The 18,286-nt window shown below is 40.5% G+C and overlaps 2 protein-coding genes and 1 long non-coding RNA gene across 5 annotated transcripts; 2 read left to right on the plus strand and 1 right to left on the minus strand.

Moving 5' to 3' along the window:
* Positions 1-1,022: 1,022 nt before the first annotated feature.
* LOC130995908 (protein SPIRAL1-like 1) lies at positions 1,023-2,941 on the plus strand. 3 transcript variants are annotated; one of them, XM_057921405.1, is made up of 3 exons: positions 1,023-1,140; positions 1,666-1,965; positions 2,449-2,941. In XM_057921405.1, the coding sequence occupies exons 2-3, from the start codon at positions 1,705-1,707 to the stop codon at positions 2,533-2,535; spliced, it is 348 nt and encodes a 115-aa protein (XP_057777388.1). In that variant the 5' UTR covers positions 1,023-1,140; positions 1,666-1,704; the 3' UTR covers positions 2,536-2,941. The 3 variants fall into 3 exon arrangements, with proteins under 3 accessions (XP_057777388.1, XP_057777387.1, XP_057777389.1); XM_057921404.1 differs by having other exon boundaries at positions 1,083-1,152; XM_057921406.1 differs by lacking the exon at positions 1,023-1,140 and adding an exon at positions 1,458-1,576.
* A 45-nt stretch (positions 2,942-2,986) lies between these two features.
* Positions 2,987-5,749, minus strand: LOC130995907 (ubiquinone biosynthesis protein COQ4 homolog, mitochondrial). Its single transcript, XM_057921403.1, has 4 exons — positions 5,386-5,749; positions 4,762-4,804; positions 4,336-4,575; positions 2,987-3,592 (listed from the first exon to the last, which is right to left on the minus strand). The coding sequence occupies exons 3-4, from the start codon at positions 4,516-4,518 to the stop codon at positions 3,089-3,091; spliced, it is 687 nt and encodes a 228-aa protein (XP_057777386.1). The 5' UTR covers positions 4,519-4,575; positions 4,762-4,804; positions 5,386-5,749; the 3' UTR covers positions 2,987-3,088.
* On the plus strand, positions 3,599-4,274 carry LOC130995909 (uncharacterized). The gene is made up of 2 exons (XR_009092315.1): positions 3,599-4,034; positions 4,069-4,274. It is a non-coding gene; the product is annotated as an uncharacterized LOC130995909 (long non-coding RNA).
* Positions 5,750-18,286: the final 12,537 nt, after the last annotated feature.

Below are 18,286 nucleotides of genomic sequence, written 5' to 3' on the forward strand. Positions count from 1 at the left end.
AGGATATAGAGAATATTTTAAAATTTTCAAAATATTTTTGATAAAACGGATATACTTCAAGAGTTTTCATGATATTTACCCTTGAATCTATATACTATGATAAGGGGCGGTCTCTACCTGATCCACTTCATATATATATATATATATATATATATATATATATATTGACTTTGTAACTTTTTTTTTGAAATGTATCGACTTTGTAACTTGTTTTACTATATTTTAAGCAAAACTAATGTAAAAATAAATGCATAATATTACAAAACAAAAAGGGGTTGAGATTAGAGATGTTATCAATATTTTCGGCTGTGGATTTGGTTATTTTGATCTAGTTAAGGGATCTCAGAATAAATCATAGCCCTCACTCATGCTCCTTTTAAAAGCGAGGCCCACTTTATATGTATTTGCATTTTGGGTCACCTGGAGAGAAACTGCTATATCCACTCCGAAATTACTCCCTCCACTCCGAAACTGCTGCTGCGGCGGCGAGGGTCGCGGACTGGGGACTGGGGAGGCGGAACGGCTGCTGCAGCCTGCAGGGGCGAGGGGCTGGGAGCCTGGGATGGCGCGGACGCCGGGCTGGAGACGGCGACTGGGGCGGCCGAGAGGTCAGGGCCGGCGCCGGCGGGCTGGGAGTTCAGTTTGGCGCCGTTTGGGAATTGGGAATTTGGGAGGGACGACGAATTTGGGAACAGCCGCGGGAGGGAGGGAGAATCCGAGTGAGTCGTGCGTGACTAGGGCTGGGAGAATTTCAAACTATAATTCATATTTAATTTAATTAAATTAAATAGTTTAAAATTTATAATTTATTATATAAAATTATCGGGTAATTCGGGTATACCCGATACCCGATCGGGTATACCCGATACCCGATTCCGTAGACCCCTAAATACCCGAACCCGTGCCCGATCCCGAAAAAATCGGGTATAGGGTACCCGAATACCCGATTTTTTCGGGTCGGGTATCGGGTACCCGATTACCCGAACACCGAATTCCCAGCCCTAGTCCTTCCGCTAAATTCCAAATTCTACATTGCCAGCCCCCCTGGAAGATTCAATAAATGACTGGAAGCAGTAACCTCGTGCTCCATAATACTTTTCATGGCTCCATACGGTAGATCTGATCAAGAAAAGGTGAAAGGTAATTAGAAAAGTATGCTCTTGAATCCAACTCATTTCACTTTTCTGATGCGTGATATGTTTTCGAATTGTTTGCTCAATTGTATATAGTTGTTGATTTGATTTGTGGGCTATGATCTTTTCTGGTGGAGTGTTATGTATCATATTTATGGAATTGTAATTGCAATTATGGTTGATGCAATTAGTTAAATTCATGAAGAATAAATTCAGTTCTGCATAATTATTGATGTTCAAAGTTGCTGCTCATGCCAGCCATTTCCTATTGGGTTAATACTGATGTTTATATAGTGGGATCCTTAATTTTTGATTATTGGTTTCCTGCAGCCTTAGATTGAAGCAAAATATTGTTTCAGAAACTGAAAGTTGATATTTGTTTGGATAATTAAAGTTGGAGGAAATAAGATTCTCTACATAGTTGAAATCAGGGCTATCTATTGGTTTGTATTCTCTTGGAATCTCTACATAGACATACAGAATTTAGTATTTGATCAGGTTCTGATTGTCACTTCCCATCTGCATTGCCCAGATTAAGCTTGTAACTTTTGATCATAGACGAATATGAGATATGGGTCGTGGAGTTAGCAGCGGTGGAGGGCAGAGTTCGTTGGGTTACTTGTTTGGTAGCGGTGAGGCTCCAAAACCAGCAGTGGGGAAAGCACAAGCTGCACCGAGTGAGAGTAGTGTTGCTAGTAAAGAACCTTCGCCAAAGCCTAATGCCGCTCTTAAGCCAGTAGACGTTAGCAAGCAGATTCCTGCAGGGATTCATAGTAGCACCACCAACAATTACGTCAGAGCAGATGGTCAGAGTACTTGCAATTTTATCACGGTATGTCTCCGGTGAAATAAGATTATGTGTTTGGTGGGTTTTGATGAAGTTACTTGATTGTGGTATTTTGACATTATGAAGTTCTTGGTTTCTTTTCATTCTATCCAATTCCATTCCTTTGTTATCATGATTGGATGATGATGTGTTTCTCTTACAATCTGATTACTATGTGTGGTTCAATTCTTGGCATCCGGTACAACAATAATGCTAAGTAGGCATGTGGTGACAATCATCCAAATTTTAGTTCTCACATGAAGGATAAATTCAAATTGCTGTTTGTGATATTTGATATATGAGGGATGTATATTTCCTTAACTGTACCAAAAGGTAACTGGATAGAGGAAACAGAAAAGCTCCACAACGAATTGATTAGGATTTAGGACAGAGCCTGAGAGTCAGTGATTTAATGTAGTGATTAGTGAGTGCATACTTGTCATGTTTCTGGTATCATTTTGTGTGTTTAGAACCATTGCTTTGTCTCAGGATCGACCATCAACTAAGGTTCATGCTGCTCCCGGAGGAGGTTCTTCTTTGGGTTACCTTTTTGGTGGCGGCAGCAGCAGCAACTAAGCAACAGCCAGGGTCCTGCAGCCGGGATCGCCAAAGTGTGTTTCGAGACATTTATTTGTAAAAAATGTGGCAGCAATATGGTATTTTGCGTCTTTGCTGCAAGCCTTGTGGGATGTTTCTGTTTAAGGTTTTGGGTTATTTGTTTGTAAATGTAGCAGCAAATTATGGTACTGCGTCTCTGCTGCAATACTGCGTCTCTGCTGCAATAGTTGTCAATAGTTTTTCTACAGACAGATACGAATTCGTTGGTAAATTTGATGTGTGAATCGCTACATCTTCGTTGTGTTTGGATGCATAATAATAAGCATCTCTCAAAAAGGCTTCCTTTGTAAAATAACTAAACCATATTCTAGATTGTATTATTGTAATTTTATGGGATTTTTCATACTCGAACAGGGTATTATTACTCTTTGCTGTTTGGAAAAAGAAAAGCTCCTAACAAAACAGATCCTGTTACAAAAATAAGCCACATATGAACACCAGTAAAATTATGATACAAGATCAGAAAGGCTACCATCACATTGTAAGGAAAGAAAAGAACTACGTGTTGATTTCAGGCTGCACGTAGCGGGGGAGGAGGAGCAGGAACAATTCCCCATATCCGACGAACATCTTCCAAGTCCTCATCAAAATGGCGCTCATAATACACACACATCAGATCAGTGCATCTCACGCCTGCACGTAGAGCCCAAGGGAAGTAATGCTGGTAGAACAAATTCCTCTGACTTCGGCTGAATCGGGCAGTCCCCCCTGCAACAGATAGGGCGCACATGGGGAGAAGCATCTGCTCAAATTCTATGACCTTCAATGCTGATTCGCCAATCAAATTGGTAGGTAGGTCAAACAGGGTGTGCCAGAAGTCGTGCACTTCACGGGCGCGTGTTGCAACATAGGCTATTTCTTCTGTTTCCATGAACCTGACAGGTGGCCTGTCATCAGGAGAGAAGTTCCTGGATCCCATAAACTTAGCATATGCCGCACCAAATGTGTTTGGCGGAAGGTCCCATGCATGCCCTACGTTAGCAGAGATGACACGAGGGCGCTCCAGTAGTACAGCCTGTGGAGGAGTTCAGTAAAAGCTTATTCATCAATCATCAACTGAGATAATAAGATCTGTAGTTAAGGATACCAACAAATCACTTGCGACTAAAAGTCACGGAGAAATCTCCAAATTTCCATGTCTTTTCGCATATAAGTGTGTTTTCCGGCATCCCATTCGATATGTGATGTCTAAAAATCAAACTTCTAAGCCTAAACCAACAAAGAGCAAAAGAGCAAATCTAACAAGATTGCCTATCTGATGTTTAGATGCCTAAACTAACCATGATGCTTACGACTTCAATCCATCAAAAATAGAAGATTGCCAGGCGAGTACTCTCAAAAGTTCCAAAAACATCAGCTAACAGATCTTGCAACTAAAAGTTCCTACAACCATCTTTGTTCAGGTAATGCTACTTAACTTAGTGATAAGGCCAGATGCACTAATTTAATGAACTGAGGTCCAAATATGGTCCAACCATATTCAAAACTGAGGTTGCAGAAAGATCAAGGTCATAATCCTTGAAGGCTCTACAATAACAAATGAGTAAGAATGCTTGCAACAAGCCTGAAAAGATTAGTATGTTGGGTTCTTCTCCAGCTAATATGGATGTGTTAAGAACAATTTGCCTCTTAATATCTATAAACGAAATGTACACTGCGAACATCAAATGAAACCAGTCGAGAAACTAAATTAGTCTCTAAGAAATAATGTGTAAAAAAGTAAATCAATTTTATTTTTGTGATGAATGAAAAGCTCACCCTCCCTTCTGGACTTGTCTTCATTCTCTCAAGAACCCTTTGAAATGCGGGCTTTCCAGTGGTCTCCCCAAGAGCAGCTATCAAATCAGCTCTTCGCAGATCCAACAACGCTCCAACAGCTGATCCAACTGCAACAGCAGCTTGCTGCCATCCCTTGAGTTTCACTCGACCACCCCCTATCATCTCCCGCGCCTAAAGGCAAAGCCACGCTGAAGCGCACCAATATGTGCGGTGCTGAGGCTATGCGAGAATGTAGGAATCGGGAGATGCAGACATAGTTAAATAAACATGATTTCGGCAACAATTTCAGACGTGATTTCAGCAATTTTACGCATAAACATAGATTTCAGTAATCACATCAACAAAATTCATTCAACATCTTCACCAAAAAAAAAGAAATGTAAGGTGAGATCATCTTCCATATACCTCTTCTTCAATCTGCTGTTGTGTCCCCAAACTCTGGAATTATCTGGAATTCAATATGCAGACGAGGGAGAAGGGGAATTAGGGTTCAAGAAGAATGATGATGGGTGTTTAGTATCAAATCAAATAATAATAATAATAATAATTACTCCCTCCGTCCCGCTATTCATGGTACGTTGCTTTCCGGCAAAATTAGATGAATAAAGAGTGTGGTCCACATATTTAAGTTTGTGATTAAGAGATTATTAATTATTTTCTATTTTATCAATATAAAAAAAAAACTTTATTTTTTCTTTATTAATTTAATTTTTAATAACCTGTATTTAAATTTATCATTTCCTAAAACCTGTAAAAATCGAAATTCAATAACCAAATTCAAGAACCATATCATAATTGAAGAACCAAATGTAAATTCAAAAACCCTCAAGATCATAAAAATCAAAATTCAAGCAACAAACAAGATTTCAGAATAAAATCAACAAAACAAAAATCAAGCCACAAACAAAAACAACCAAATTCCAGAATAAAAATAAAATCAACAAAACAAAATTTCAGAATAAACAAAATTCAAATCCAATCAACAAGATTCTAGAATCAAATCAACAAAACAAAAATCAAAATTCAAACCCAATAAAAATCAGCAAACACGATTCCAGAATCGCGTCGGTTCATGAGAGGCAGGGAATCGCGCCGGTAAACTCAGAGGGTGAAATGGGAGGAGGCGGCGCTAGGGTTTAGGAGATGGTGGTGGAGGCTCCACCACCGTCCTCGAGCCGTTGTTTGTGAGGCCCGCGCCACCGGTACAGGAGGTCGTCAAGGGCTTCGATTCGAATGACGAGGTGGACACCTTCTACAAGGACGGCTGGTGGAGGGGCATCGTGAACCAGGCGCAGAGCCGACGGGGACAGATGCGTCGTGTACCAAGCGGCGCTAGGGTTTATGAGGTGGTGGAGGCGGTGGCGATAGACTCAGGCAGTGAGAGATAGAAGATTGATTTTATGTTTTTTGGTGAAATGTGTGTATTTGCCTAATTAGTAATTAGAGTGTTCATTAGGGAGATAATTAGTGGTTTAATTAAGTTTAATTGTTCTCTTATTATTTCCTAAAATAGAAACGAGCCATTTATGTTGGGACAACCCAAAATGTAATACGAGCCATTAATAGCGGGACGGAGGGAGTACTACTATTATTACTCCCTCCGTTCACGAAAGAACTTCCTATCTTTCCTTTTTGGGACGTCCACAAAAGAAGTTCCTACCTATTTTTGGACTATACCCCACCACTTATAATCCTCTTATTTTTCACTTTTCACAACTCCCAATATTAATTATAACACATTTTCACCACTCCCAATACACTCAACTACCTTTTATCCACTCTCTCAATACACTCAACAATATTTTTTCTTAAAATTCGTGCAACTTCCTCCTAAAAAGTTCTTTCATGGACGGAGGGAGTATTATTATTATTATTAGGGATAATTGCGTGAAAATACACAAACTTTGCCAAAAATTCATATTTGACGCGAAGTTAGGATTTTACATTTTAATACACCAACTTTCGTTATTGTCCAAATTTGACACGACTTAATTCTTAAAAATTCAAAAAACAACCCCTTTTATAAATAATTATACAAAGACCCACTTATGTTATTATTTGGGACATTTAAACCAAAACAATATGTTTCCTTATAATGTTTTCTTTTAATCTTTGATCCGCGCCTAAAATGGTTTAAAAGAAAACATTATAAGGAAATATTTTGTTTTGGTTTAAATGTCCCAAATTATAACATAACTGGGTCTTTGTATAATTATTTACAAAAAGGGGTTGTTTTTTGAATTTTTAAGAATTAAGTTGTGTCAAATTTGGACAACAACGAAAATTGGTGTATTAAAATGTAAAATCCTAACTTCGCGTCAAATATGAATTTTTGGCAAAGTTTGTGTATTTAGATGCAATTTTCCCTTATTATTATTGACTTGTAAATCTATATCTATATATTATATGAAAGCACATTTCTAACGTTAATATTTTGCCGGCAAATTAGATATTTTGATTCTTTTTCAAAAATTGTCAATTTAAATATTCATTATGCATCTTAAATTAAATATTGGATTTAAGAATCACAAAAAATAGATTCAAAACAAATAAATTATAATAATTTAAAGTTGTAAATTTTAGTTTTAATATCAAAATCGTATTGTCAAAACTTGCAAGTTTAAGAACGATTTGTGAGGGAGAAGTTTTTAATGACATTGAACGGATTTGAGTATGAATATTGTATGAACATGTAACACATCTCTTGAATTAAGAAAATGTGTTCCTAATCCAAACCACCAATCTCCAAAATCTAAATCCCCTCACGTTTTTTTCCCACCAAATTCGTCATGAATATTTTTCGGGTCAGAATCATGGAGGTCAAGAGCAGGGAAAGACAAAGAAGAAGCATGAGTGAGAGGAACAAAAATGCATTAATTTATCTTGAATTTATGTTTTCTACAATTCCAGAATATTATTTGGGTTGTTTTGGATAGGATATGTGGACTTTGGGCTTTTATTTTAAATTATTAATTTTGTATATTGAATCATTGATAATTTACATATAATTTGCTCCAATCATATGTATTTGAAATTGTATTTACTTTATTATGTACCACAATTTCTTTTATATATGTGGAGAAAAAGTTATTCTTCAGTTTAATTTATTCATCCTAATATATTCATATACATATTAACTAGAGTACTAGTGTGTAACCCGTCGAATTTCGACGGGTATCATTTGAAGTTATAATTTATATAAAAAAAAACGATAAAATTATTTCTTAATATATTTTTAAATTATGGATATTATTCACTAAAAAAACTGTTAATATGATATAGGTCTGCGTTACACATTAAACGAAAATGAAAAAATAAATTACAGATGACTTCCATCCTTAACATGACTTGGCGAAACGTATATTTGAAAAAATTATTTGCCAGTCGCTACTATTTGCCATTCATACCTGCGACCCGCAGATACTGATCACTAATTTATTAGCAACAAAATACCGCAACTAACACGGTGCAATTGTAGCAAAAATTGGTAACCGAGTATCGTATCCACAGGGACTGATAAACGAAATTACTCTAACTATTCCCTAAACAGACACTGACAGTAGACAGGCAAAGCAAATAAGACGGTGAATCAAATACTCAACTTAATAAGATAAAATCTAAACAACAGAAAAACAATGATAAATAAATCAAATATTAAAAGACTCTGACACTAGGGATGTACTTTTACTAATTAACTACATGCATTTAATCTATTGATTCAATTACCAATTTAATCCAACGCTGATGAGAGATCACAGAACTATTCACAAGCTTCTCTAACGAACACCTATGAAAGTAGATTAATTTACCCCCTTCACATTCAAGATTCCAAGGAATAAATTAACAACCAAGCGTACACAAAGAATAGCTCCCTATAGTTTCACCTATCCCATTCAAGTGTCAAGGCTACTACTATAACATGCATTCCTGAATCGGCTGAACAATTATCGCATTCAAGACTCAAACTGAACAGCTAAACATGTAAATTATTGGCCAAATAATTCACAAGAAATTAAGCACCAGGAATCATGAATCACAAGTTGGAGGGCAAATTGATATCAATAAATCATACACACATAATTAATCAGCTATGTACAAACTCTAGGTTCATATTAATGAACTAGCCAGACATACTAAAATAAATCAAAAGCATAAATAAAAAGAAAGCAATTAAAATAAATGAAATAGATAAAACCCGGAGGAAATTCTGGATGAACAGCTTGAATCTGCAGAAATAAATCTAATCTATGAAAACTGAATGTAAAACTGAAAAAAGAAAAAGAAAAAGAAAGGAGGTGAAGAGATGTGAAAAGATGTCTCTAATAGGTCAGGGAAAGAACCTATATATAGGCACACGAGATAAATACAGTGTAGAACTCGAAAATACTGAGAAAATATAAAAAACCCGAAAATTCCCGAAAATTCGGAAATTTCCGTCAACACTATTCACTGCTGCGCAACTTTCTTGTTTTGGCCATAACTTTCTCGTCCGAACTTCGATTTACAATCTGTTTGCGCTCACGAACTCCTCTTGAGACGAACTACAACTTCTATTTCTGACAATATTTCCATATTCCATATCGAAAATCCTGTAAAATCCATCAAAGTTCGAGCAAGTAACATAATTCACAAGATAAAGCAATAAAAGTACAAAACAATCATCCAACACTCAATTCTTTATAAAAATGACATTATATGAACACTAAAAACCATGAAAAAATGGGTGTTATCAGATACCCGCCACCCGTCGAGTATCCGCCACCTGCTACCCGTCGGATACCCGCCACCCACTACCCGTTGGATACCCGTCGTGGCTTAAGAGGTAAGGGCGCTGCTGCTTTTGGACGTCGACATCCTGCAATCAACCACCCAACAAATAAATCACCACAAAACTGCAGCAAATTTTAACTTCTTATACACTACTATTTGCCACCCATACCCGCGACATGCGAATACCCGCCACCCGTCGGATATCCACCAACCCGCTACCGTCAGATACCTACCACCCGCTATCACAATTACAACTCAAAAATCTGAAAATCCAAGGGTGTGGCGCAGTAACTCGGGGTAAAACGATTTATGGAGCCAGAAAAGCAATTCACCTTCCGAAGGAAAGACATCTTGACAAACCAAAATATTAGTGTTAGTCTTAGCAGCAAGGTGTAATTGTAACTGTAGTAGGCAAAATTCGTCAACATGACCCGTATCCAATCAGCACTCCAGGCTGGCTCAGCAAGCCAAGCAACCTGGTCAATCCAACCCAATTAATCTTTCAAGTTGGACCAATGAGCTAAACAGCCCGGTCAATCCAGCCCGACAAACTTCAAGTCCAACTTGTCTCAATAGTCCTGTTGGATAAATCGCACTTGGCCCAAACCCATCAAGTTAGCTCGCCAATCTGGCACGACCCTAAGAGGCCCAGTCAGTCAAGCATATTGGTCCATCTAGCCCAAGAAGCTATGGATCAACTTGAATCGATAACCAGGCTGGAGGTATCACATCCGGCCCAAGGGTTACCGCCCACCTTGTTGACGAAGTCACATGACCTAGCCATCAACCCTAAAAAATATCTTTCGCCAAGCTGACACAGTCAAAGGATGAATCTTTATGATCCCGTCCAAATCGCAACAACTTGGAAGTGGAAAGCGTGGACGGATAAGGTCAGCTTGTAAAACCCTAGCGGCTGGCTGCCCTTTATATAGACAGACTGACTAGGTTACAAGGGACACGACGAAATCCTACTTACTCTCTACTCTTTGAATTCTCTCTACTCCGCCGCCTAGCCAACTTGGCCTATCTCCGCCTCCCATATTCCATTATCACAACACACTGTCACCGTTTCCACCCTCCGACGCCACTTACAGCCTGGAGTCACCGCATACTCCAGCCTGCCTTTCTCTCTATTTCAATTCGCTTATCATTCTATTTTGCTATTCCGATACTGACTTGGGCGTCGGAGGCTCTACGGTCGACACCCCCACCCGGTGCTCAACCTAGGGCTCTTACGTGTTCTTGTGTTGACAGGTTGCTAGTGCCCAATCTATCCGGACGTGCAGACGTCAACCTCAATTGTAGATTTTAGCCTCTACAATTTGGCGCCCACCGTGGGGCCCTAGCAATCAAGCGAATCAACGCACTTTCCGTAGATCTCTACAAGCATCAATCATGTCTGACGGTCGCGATGGATCTGAAACTCCTGACGCACCCCACGTGGTTGCTCAAACTACTCAGGCTGACCTAGCCGTCCAGATTTCCGCACTGACTGAACAGATGAATCAGGAACGGGAGAGGTGCAAGAAGTTGGAAAAGGAGAATGCCAACTTGTATGACCGTCTCGAAGCCATGGAGCCTATCGAGATCATCGAACCTCCCGGCTTCCGAGCCCAAGTATCTTCCATGCAACCCCTGGGAGATACACCGATCACTCACAAGGACGGATCCAACCATCTCATGATGGATCCGTCATCTTCGGTAAGAAACCGCAATATCGTTAGTAACCTGACTGATCCAGGCCATACTACTTTGAATGCAGGAACACTCCGACAGGATGGAACAACCACCATCGGAGGACAACTCGCCCGAACCAACTTCACCACCCCGGGCATAGCAATGAGCAATGCCGTCGTAGGAGGCACACAACCTACTATACTGGGGCCCAACCTGGCGGTCGCGCCAAGCCAACCCAATCAACAGGCGGACGGACCCAGTCAGAGGGAGATCGCCCAAGAACAGTTGTTTGGGAATGAATTCGCCCAACCAACCTCGATCGGCCCGTATGCAATCAGAGACGAGGTCCTGGCAAGAAAGTTGGCCGAAATGGAGGCCTTGATCCAGCGAATTCCTGGTGTCCCGGCACCCATCCACAAAAGCTCAGAGAATTGCTACGCCGACTCGCCGTTTGTGGATGAAATTGCTCTAGTTGAAATGCCCGTCAAGTTCAACTTTCCAATCATGCAAATGTTTGATGGAACAACGGATCCGACCGACCACATAGCTAAATACAAGCAACGGATGTTCACTGCAGCAATTCCTCGTGAATTGAGGCAGGCCTGCATGTGTAAGGGGTTCGGTTCTAGTTTGACAGGACCGGCCCTCCAGTGGTACACTAACCTTACCAATTATTCTATTTCAAGTTTTGCTCAACTAACCGATATATTTGTGCAGCAATATGCTAGTAGCAGGAAACTTGAAAAGATATCAGAGGATCTTTACGCCGTGATCCAACGACGTGACGAGTCCCTTCGAGACTACATAGGTCGATTTAACAAGGAGAAGATGTCCATTACAAATTGCAGCACCCAGACAGCGATCACTGCCTTTCGAAAGGGTCTCCTGCCCGACTCGGACCTCTACAAAGACCTCACCAAATACCCTTGTAGAACAATGGAAGATGTCCTCGCCAAGGCATGGGCACAAATCAAGTGGGAGGAAGATCAATACAGCCATCACCGATCTTCACCAAGCAGACACACTGGATGAAAAGAGAGATACGGCAAGACTACGGCTTGCATCCTACCAAGCAGAGTGTCGCCAGACACTACAACCGGCATGTTCGCACTCGGACGTTCAAGCTGGGCGATTGGTTACTCCGACGTGTATTCCAAAACACCAAGGAGATCGGAGCTTGCAAGCTGGGTCCAACCTGGGAAGGTCCATACTTGATCACCAAGGTGTTCGGCAATGGCGCTTACAAGCTGCAGGACAAAGATGGGCGCGACATCAGCAACAGCTGGAACGCCATCCATCTTCGGTCTTATCATTTCTAAACTTTCCATTCGATTATTTATTTTTTTCGTTAAGTTTATAATTTTTTCCACACTGTTACTAACAATTTTACCCAGGCCAAGTCGGAACTACATCGGACTTGATCCCGTCAAAGGGTATGTAGGCAACTCTACGGAGCATGGCTCTACGGAGCTCAGTCCGACCCAAGAACTACATTTGGCTTGATCCTCGCAAGAGGTATGTAGGCAACTCTCCGTAGTGCAGCCACCAACCTCAAATCTACATGTCTCAGCCTGCGAGATACAAGCCGCTAATGATGACTCACCTACACGGACAACGTCAACCTGGATCTATAAGGAAGAAATCATCATCACAACATAGAGTCCAAGACCTTTGATCTCTAGCCATCCAGTCAAAGGAACCACCCAGCTTGGAACAATCAACGAGATAGCCACAATTGGTAGAAATCAGTACGACCCAAATCTAATGAATTCCAACTTGCTTCGACTTCAATTATTGTGTTTGGACAATTCAGAGCCAACAACTCTACAATTAGAAGATTTTGATTGGTAAAAATACTCCCAAGTCGACATGTTGCATGAAACTATATAATCAGTTAGCACTCCAAGGTGGGACACAACTCGCCCAAGTCAAACGCAAATGACAAGTTGGCTAATATCAGTCGATTCCAACTTGGACAACCAAACGAAATCAAAGTCCAGCCTGGCCTTGTTCAAATACAATAAATTTTCCAACATTGGGTCCAGGCTGGTGCAACAAAATGAAGGCAAAAGAAAAAAAAAATAGCTGCAACTTCAGCAAATTCAGATGCTACACAACTATTGCACCATTTTCAAATTACATACAGAAATTGGAGACCTCGGTAAGGCACGGTGCCAATAAATGAACAACGAAATGTAAAAACAAGCAAAGTCAATTGTATGCTTGTCCGCCGCCAGCCTCTGTAGATTACAGCAAAGAACCACTGGATTCAACCCCCTAGCTCGGCAAATCCCACGCCACCGCCGCGCGCCTCGCCTCTCCATCCACCAACAACAAGAATCAAAGCTGCGAGAACTCCTCACTCAAACTTATCCCAAATTACAAGAACTCCAACATTCAGCACAAATTTGCTCGCCAACATCACAATCCCTTTTTCCCATCCCAGAACCTCCAATATTCGGCTCAAATTCTAAAAATACGTCATCTGATCTTCTGTCTCTGTAAATAATTCGAGGCATACAGCGATGGTGAAGATACGACAAGTTGTCAAAAATCCGGTTGGACCTCCGCTGCCGCTTGTGAAAATTCCGACAGAAGGCGAAAATCCGATTGGACCTCCGCCGCTGCCTCAGCCCGTCTCTATCACCTCGAGAAGCAGCAACGGTCGCCGGCGACACCACGTCAACCGCCACGTGCCTCGCCACTCCCTCCAATCGCGATTATATAACACAACACCAAGTTTTGATTCCAAGACCTGAATTTCTGGGGAATCTGAGCAAAATAGCTCATTAAAACATGGCCGAAAAATCTGGGTTGAAGAACTTAGGGGCTCTGCGCTCGACCCAGGACTACGACCCGCCCACTACCTCTCCTTCTCGAATCAAGCAGCGAGCGACGCCGCCAACGCTGCCCCCATTCCTATTTTCTCTAATCGATCCCTGAACTTCGGCGACATCCCATGAAAAATCGAGCCACACCGAGATAAGATAATGCTCGAAGAGAAAGAGAGAGCCACCCCTTCCAGTTTCGGCCTCCGGCGAAATCGCCGCTCGGCCTCACCCCTCTCTCTCGACTCCCTCTCCATCTCAGTTACCACCGCCGTCAATCGAGCGATGGCGCCAACTCCAAACCTCAGATCCCCAACTTTGAAACAACCAAACAAACTTCTTCTCCTTCGATTATCCGACGAAAGGCGACGCCTCCGACCACCAGTCGCCCAACAGCCCCCAGGCTGCCTGAAAAACCCTAGGCGCACCTAACGCCGCCAAACTTCTCTCCTGCTGGCCAAAACCCGAACCGCGCCGTCCGACTGTGAGAACGGCGGGGACGGTCGTCGACTGCTCGACGGGAAAGACGAAACGAGAGAGAGAGATCTAAGATGAAAAATGAAATATCCCCATTTTATTTTCTTTTGGACCAGACGGAGAAACCAAGAAAGAGAACTCCTTTCCTTCAAATTTTTGAAACCAGGCTGAAGCAATTAGTTGTCTCGATAAATGAGCCAGGCTACAGTAAATAGAACCATTTGCCTATTTTCGACTGAACAAATTTCGACTGGAGCAATCAGGTTGCGAATTTTGACTAAACAAAGTCAGGCTGGAGTTGAGACAAATTGCAAAATTGAATTCAATATATGGCATACAAGCTGGAGCAGTGAAATATTTCAACAAATAAGCCAGGTTGGAGCAAAAATGTAAAGGATCGAAACTCCAGACTGGAAGCAACTGAGTATTTCGACAAACCAGCCAGGCTAGAGCAATTTAAAATTTGCCTATTTCAAAATAAGCCTGGTTGGAGTAAAACATGAAAAGGTTCGAAACTCCAAGCTGGAAGCAGTTGAGTATTTCGACACACCAGCCAGGCTGGAGCAATTAAAAATTTGCCTATTTCAAAATTTCAAGCCAATAAATACTTACCTATTGAAAATTAAGGTTCGAAACTCCATACTGGAAGCAACCGAGTATTTCGACAAACCAGCCAGGCTGGAACAATTAAAGGCTGGAGCAGTTAAAAATATGCCTATTTAAAAATTCCAAGCCGAAAGCTACTTACCTATTTCAAGTTATCAAGCTCCAAATTTCAAAAGAACAAGGGGAAAAGAAACCCCCAAGCTGGTGAAGCGCTCCAAAGCTCTACAAGCTGTATTTCAAAAAAAATAAACTTCAAGATTGATCAATCACTCCAAGCTTATGAAGTACCAAATCCCACGTTGGCAAACCGATCCAACTTGACTCACATATTTACAAGCTGGCATTTAAAAATCCGAACTTGTCCACGCCGTCTACTTTGAAAGACTGACGTGAAACATCATTTTGAAAGACTAACGTGAATTTTTCTACAAACCGATTGGTTATACCAACTGAGACAACCCGACGTTCCGAGACATTCACCTCTACGGAATAGCTATAATGACTTTCCAATTAGAAAATTCTAATTGTAGAGTGGGGGGCTAACTGTAGTGGGCAAAATTCGTCAACATGACCCGTATCCAATCAGCACTCCAGGCTGGCTCAGCAAGCCAAGCAACCTGGTCAATCCAACCCAATTAATCTTTCAAGTTGGACCAATGAGCTAAACAGCCCGGTCAATCCAGCCAGACAAACTTCAAGTCCAACTTGTCTCAATAGTCCGGTTGGATAAATCGCACTTGGCCCAAACCCATCAAGTTAGCTCGCCAATCTGGCACGACCCTAAGAGGCCCAGTCAGTCAAGCATATTGGTCCATCTAGCCCAAGAAGCTATGGATCAACTTGAATCGATAACCAGGCTGGAGGTATCACATCCGGCCCAAGGGTTACCGCCCACCTTGTTGACGAAGTCACATGACCTAGCCATCAACCCTAAAAAATATCTTTCGCCAAGCTGACACAGTCAAAGGATGAATCTTTATGATCCCGTCCAAATCGCAACAACTTGGAAGTGGAAAGCGTGGACGGATAAGGTCAGCTTGTAAAACCCTAGCGGCTGGCTGCCCTTTATATAGACAGACTGACTAGGTTACAAGGGACACGACGAAATCCTACTTGCTCTCTACTCTTTGAATTCTCTCTACTCCGCCGCCTAGCCAACTTGGCCTATCTCCGCCTCCCATATTCCATTATCACAACACACTGTCACCGTTTCCACCCTCCGACGCCACTTACAGCCTGGAGTCACCGCATACTCCAGCCTGCCTTTCTCTCTATTTCAATTCGCTTATCATTCTATTTTGCTATTCCGATACTGACTTGGGCGTCGGAGGCTCTACGGTCGACACCCCCACCCGATGCTCAACCTAGGGCTCTTACGTGTTCTTGTGTTGACAGGTTGCTAGTGCCCAATCTATCCGGACGTGCAGACGTCAACCTCAATTGTAGATTTTAGCCTCTACAGTAACATTCAATTTTGTCACACATATTACTCCAACATCATCTATTATACAAGTATAAATTCCAACACATAATCAACTGTATTGCACTAACATCACAAGTACACTGTACAAGTATTGTGTATGAAAGACATTCCTATGATTTACTTAGCTTGTATTCATGCTAAACTAATATTAAACTCATTTTGAGGTAAAGAAACTTGACTCAATGTGTATGTCTAATAATAATTTTTGCAACAAATTAGAAAGTAAAGAGGAGCATAACACCTTGTGGAGGAGCAAAATAAAGAAAAGCAAACTAATGATTAGAAATTAAAGCAACAATTAAAATATTTTACAGTCAAATGCATTGTGAAAGAAGCTTGGACCTAATAAAGCAACATCCAAGCTATTAATGTTCACTATAAATATCGAAATAGGGAAAGATAAAATGACCATGAGAGTCTAAATTTGAATAGAACTCCACTAATCTAGCTAAACCATGCTTTACCTTCAATTCAGCTGTAATACAACTTAATTAAGATTAAATATTTTCAGTAAGGATGAGTGGCCAACCTCCAATGAAATGCAGAAGCCCTAAACCCATGAATAAGAATAATGGCAGCTCCTCTCCTTCCACTACATAATGTATTTTCTTATCTTGCCACGTCCAGTAATTATATCCCTTTGGTTTAAATGACAATTCCTCCAAAACTAAATCAGAGAAAGCAATCTGACATCCTTCTGCCATTAAAAAATAAAATTAAAAACGAAAAGATCAATTGCCAAAATCACAACATTATCATTAACCATCCAAAAGAAAAAGGGAAATAAAAAAATAAATGTTTGTCTTTGAGTTTGTGGGCTCTGCAGCAACAATTGAAGCTGAAGCTCTAGCAACAACAATTTCATTAAACAAAAACCTCTCATACTCAACCCACACTTGCTTCCTTTGTATTATTATAGAAACAATGAAAAACAACAAACATGGGCTTCTTCATTAATAAAAATCTGGAATTTGAATCGATGCAGAGCGGAAAGGGAGAAAATAACCCTAATAATATGTGTCGATTTCAATTTTTCAATAACGAAACCCAAACAAAGAAATGTAGCCGATTCCGTCTAATTAATCGAAAAAGCAAAGGAAAAGCGGTACCTTGAGGCAGTGATCTGCACCGTATATTGAGATGCCTACAAGGTTTTTACCTTTTTTGAAATATCAATAGAAAACACGTGAAGAAAGTAATTCAGAACAAAATGGTTTACACCCGATAGAAATATTAATCTCGATTATTCTATAGTTAAAAACCTTACTGCTCAATCCATAAATCCTCATATACATCACGTAATTAGGAAACAAAATCAACCCACAACTAACAGAATCCAGCCTCTCCGTTTCACAATTAAATCAAGGACACCAAAGTAAATTTTCATTTTTACCCCGCAGCAGAGCTGAAAACAATAGATTTAAAGGATTAAGTTGAAGGTACCTAGTATTTAGATACAAAATCCATTCTCCATTCTGCACCGCCGAAACAACCAAACCTCGTCAATTTCGACAATGCATAAAAAGTGCAGAGATCGTAAGGTTAACTAATCCACAATCAAAAGCCAGAAATCGAAATCTAGAATTTGTAGCTCTCTGTTGGCATTACACCGATCCCTAAACACAGAATAAGCCAAAAAACTTGAGAAATTAAATGAATTCTAATATACAAACTATCGATAATTACGTTACCTACTGTAACCTATGAAAGGGATCAAGGACCGAGGCTCACTTCTAAGAGAAAACACGGAATACAGTTCCTCTTCTTCTTCAATCCAGCCTGTCCATAATTAAATTGAAATCACCCATCAACACCCATCGAAAATCAGCCCATCTTCAATCAAAAATCAGCCCCCATTAACACCAATCTTTCGAAAATCCAACAATTAAATCGAAACTCAGCCCCCATTAGTTACCCACTGCCAAATTGAAATAAATCCAAATTGAAATAAATCCGGCTCGGAATACTATTTGATATTAGGTGTGACATGCCTACGTGGAACATTCTCCAATTTTAAGTATTTTGTTATTTAAATTATTTGGAGGCTGAATCCCCCTCCCAAATTTTGAGTTTTTTTATTTTTTTATTT

This window comes from Salvia miltiorrhiza, chromosome 7, assembly GCF_028751815.1.
Source record: "Salvia miltiorrhiza cultivar Shanhuang (shh) chromosome 7, IMPLAD_Smil_shh, whole genome shotgun sequence".
Lineage (NCBI taxonomy): Eukaryota > Viridiplantae > Streptophyta > Magnoliopsida > Lamiales > Lamiaceae > Salvia > Salvia miltiorrhiza.

Bases quoted from the DNA above. Each gene is read 5' to 3' on its own strand.
- LOC130995908 (XM_057921405.1), top strand. From the start codon at position 1,705: ATGGGTCGTGGAGTTAGCAGCGGTGGAGGGCAGAGTTCGTTGGGTTAC. The intron at 1,966-2,448 runs GTATGTCTCCGG...GCTTTGTCTCAG, and splicing joins GTACTTGCAATTTTATCACG to GATCGACCATCAACTAAGGT.
- LOC130995907 (XM_057921403.1), bottom strand. From the start codon at position 4,518: ATGATAGGGGGTGGTCGAGTGAAACTCAAGGGATGGCAGCAAGCTGCT. The intron at 3,593-4,335 runs GTGAGCTTTTCA...ACTCCTCCACAG, and splicing joins AGACAAGTCCAGAAGGGAGG to GCTGTACTACTGGAGCGCCC.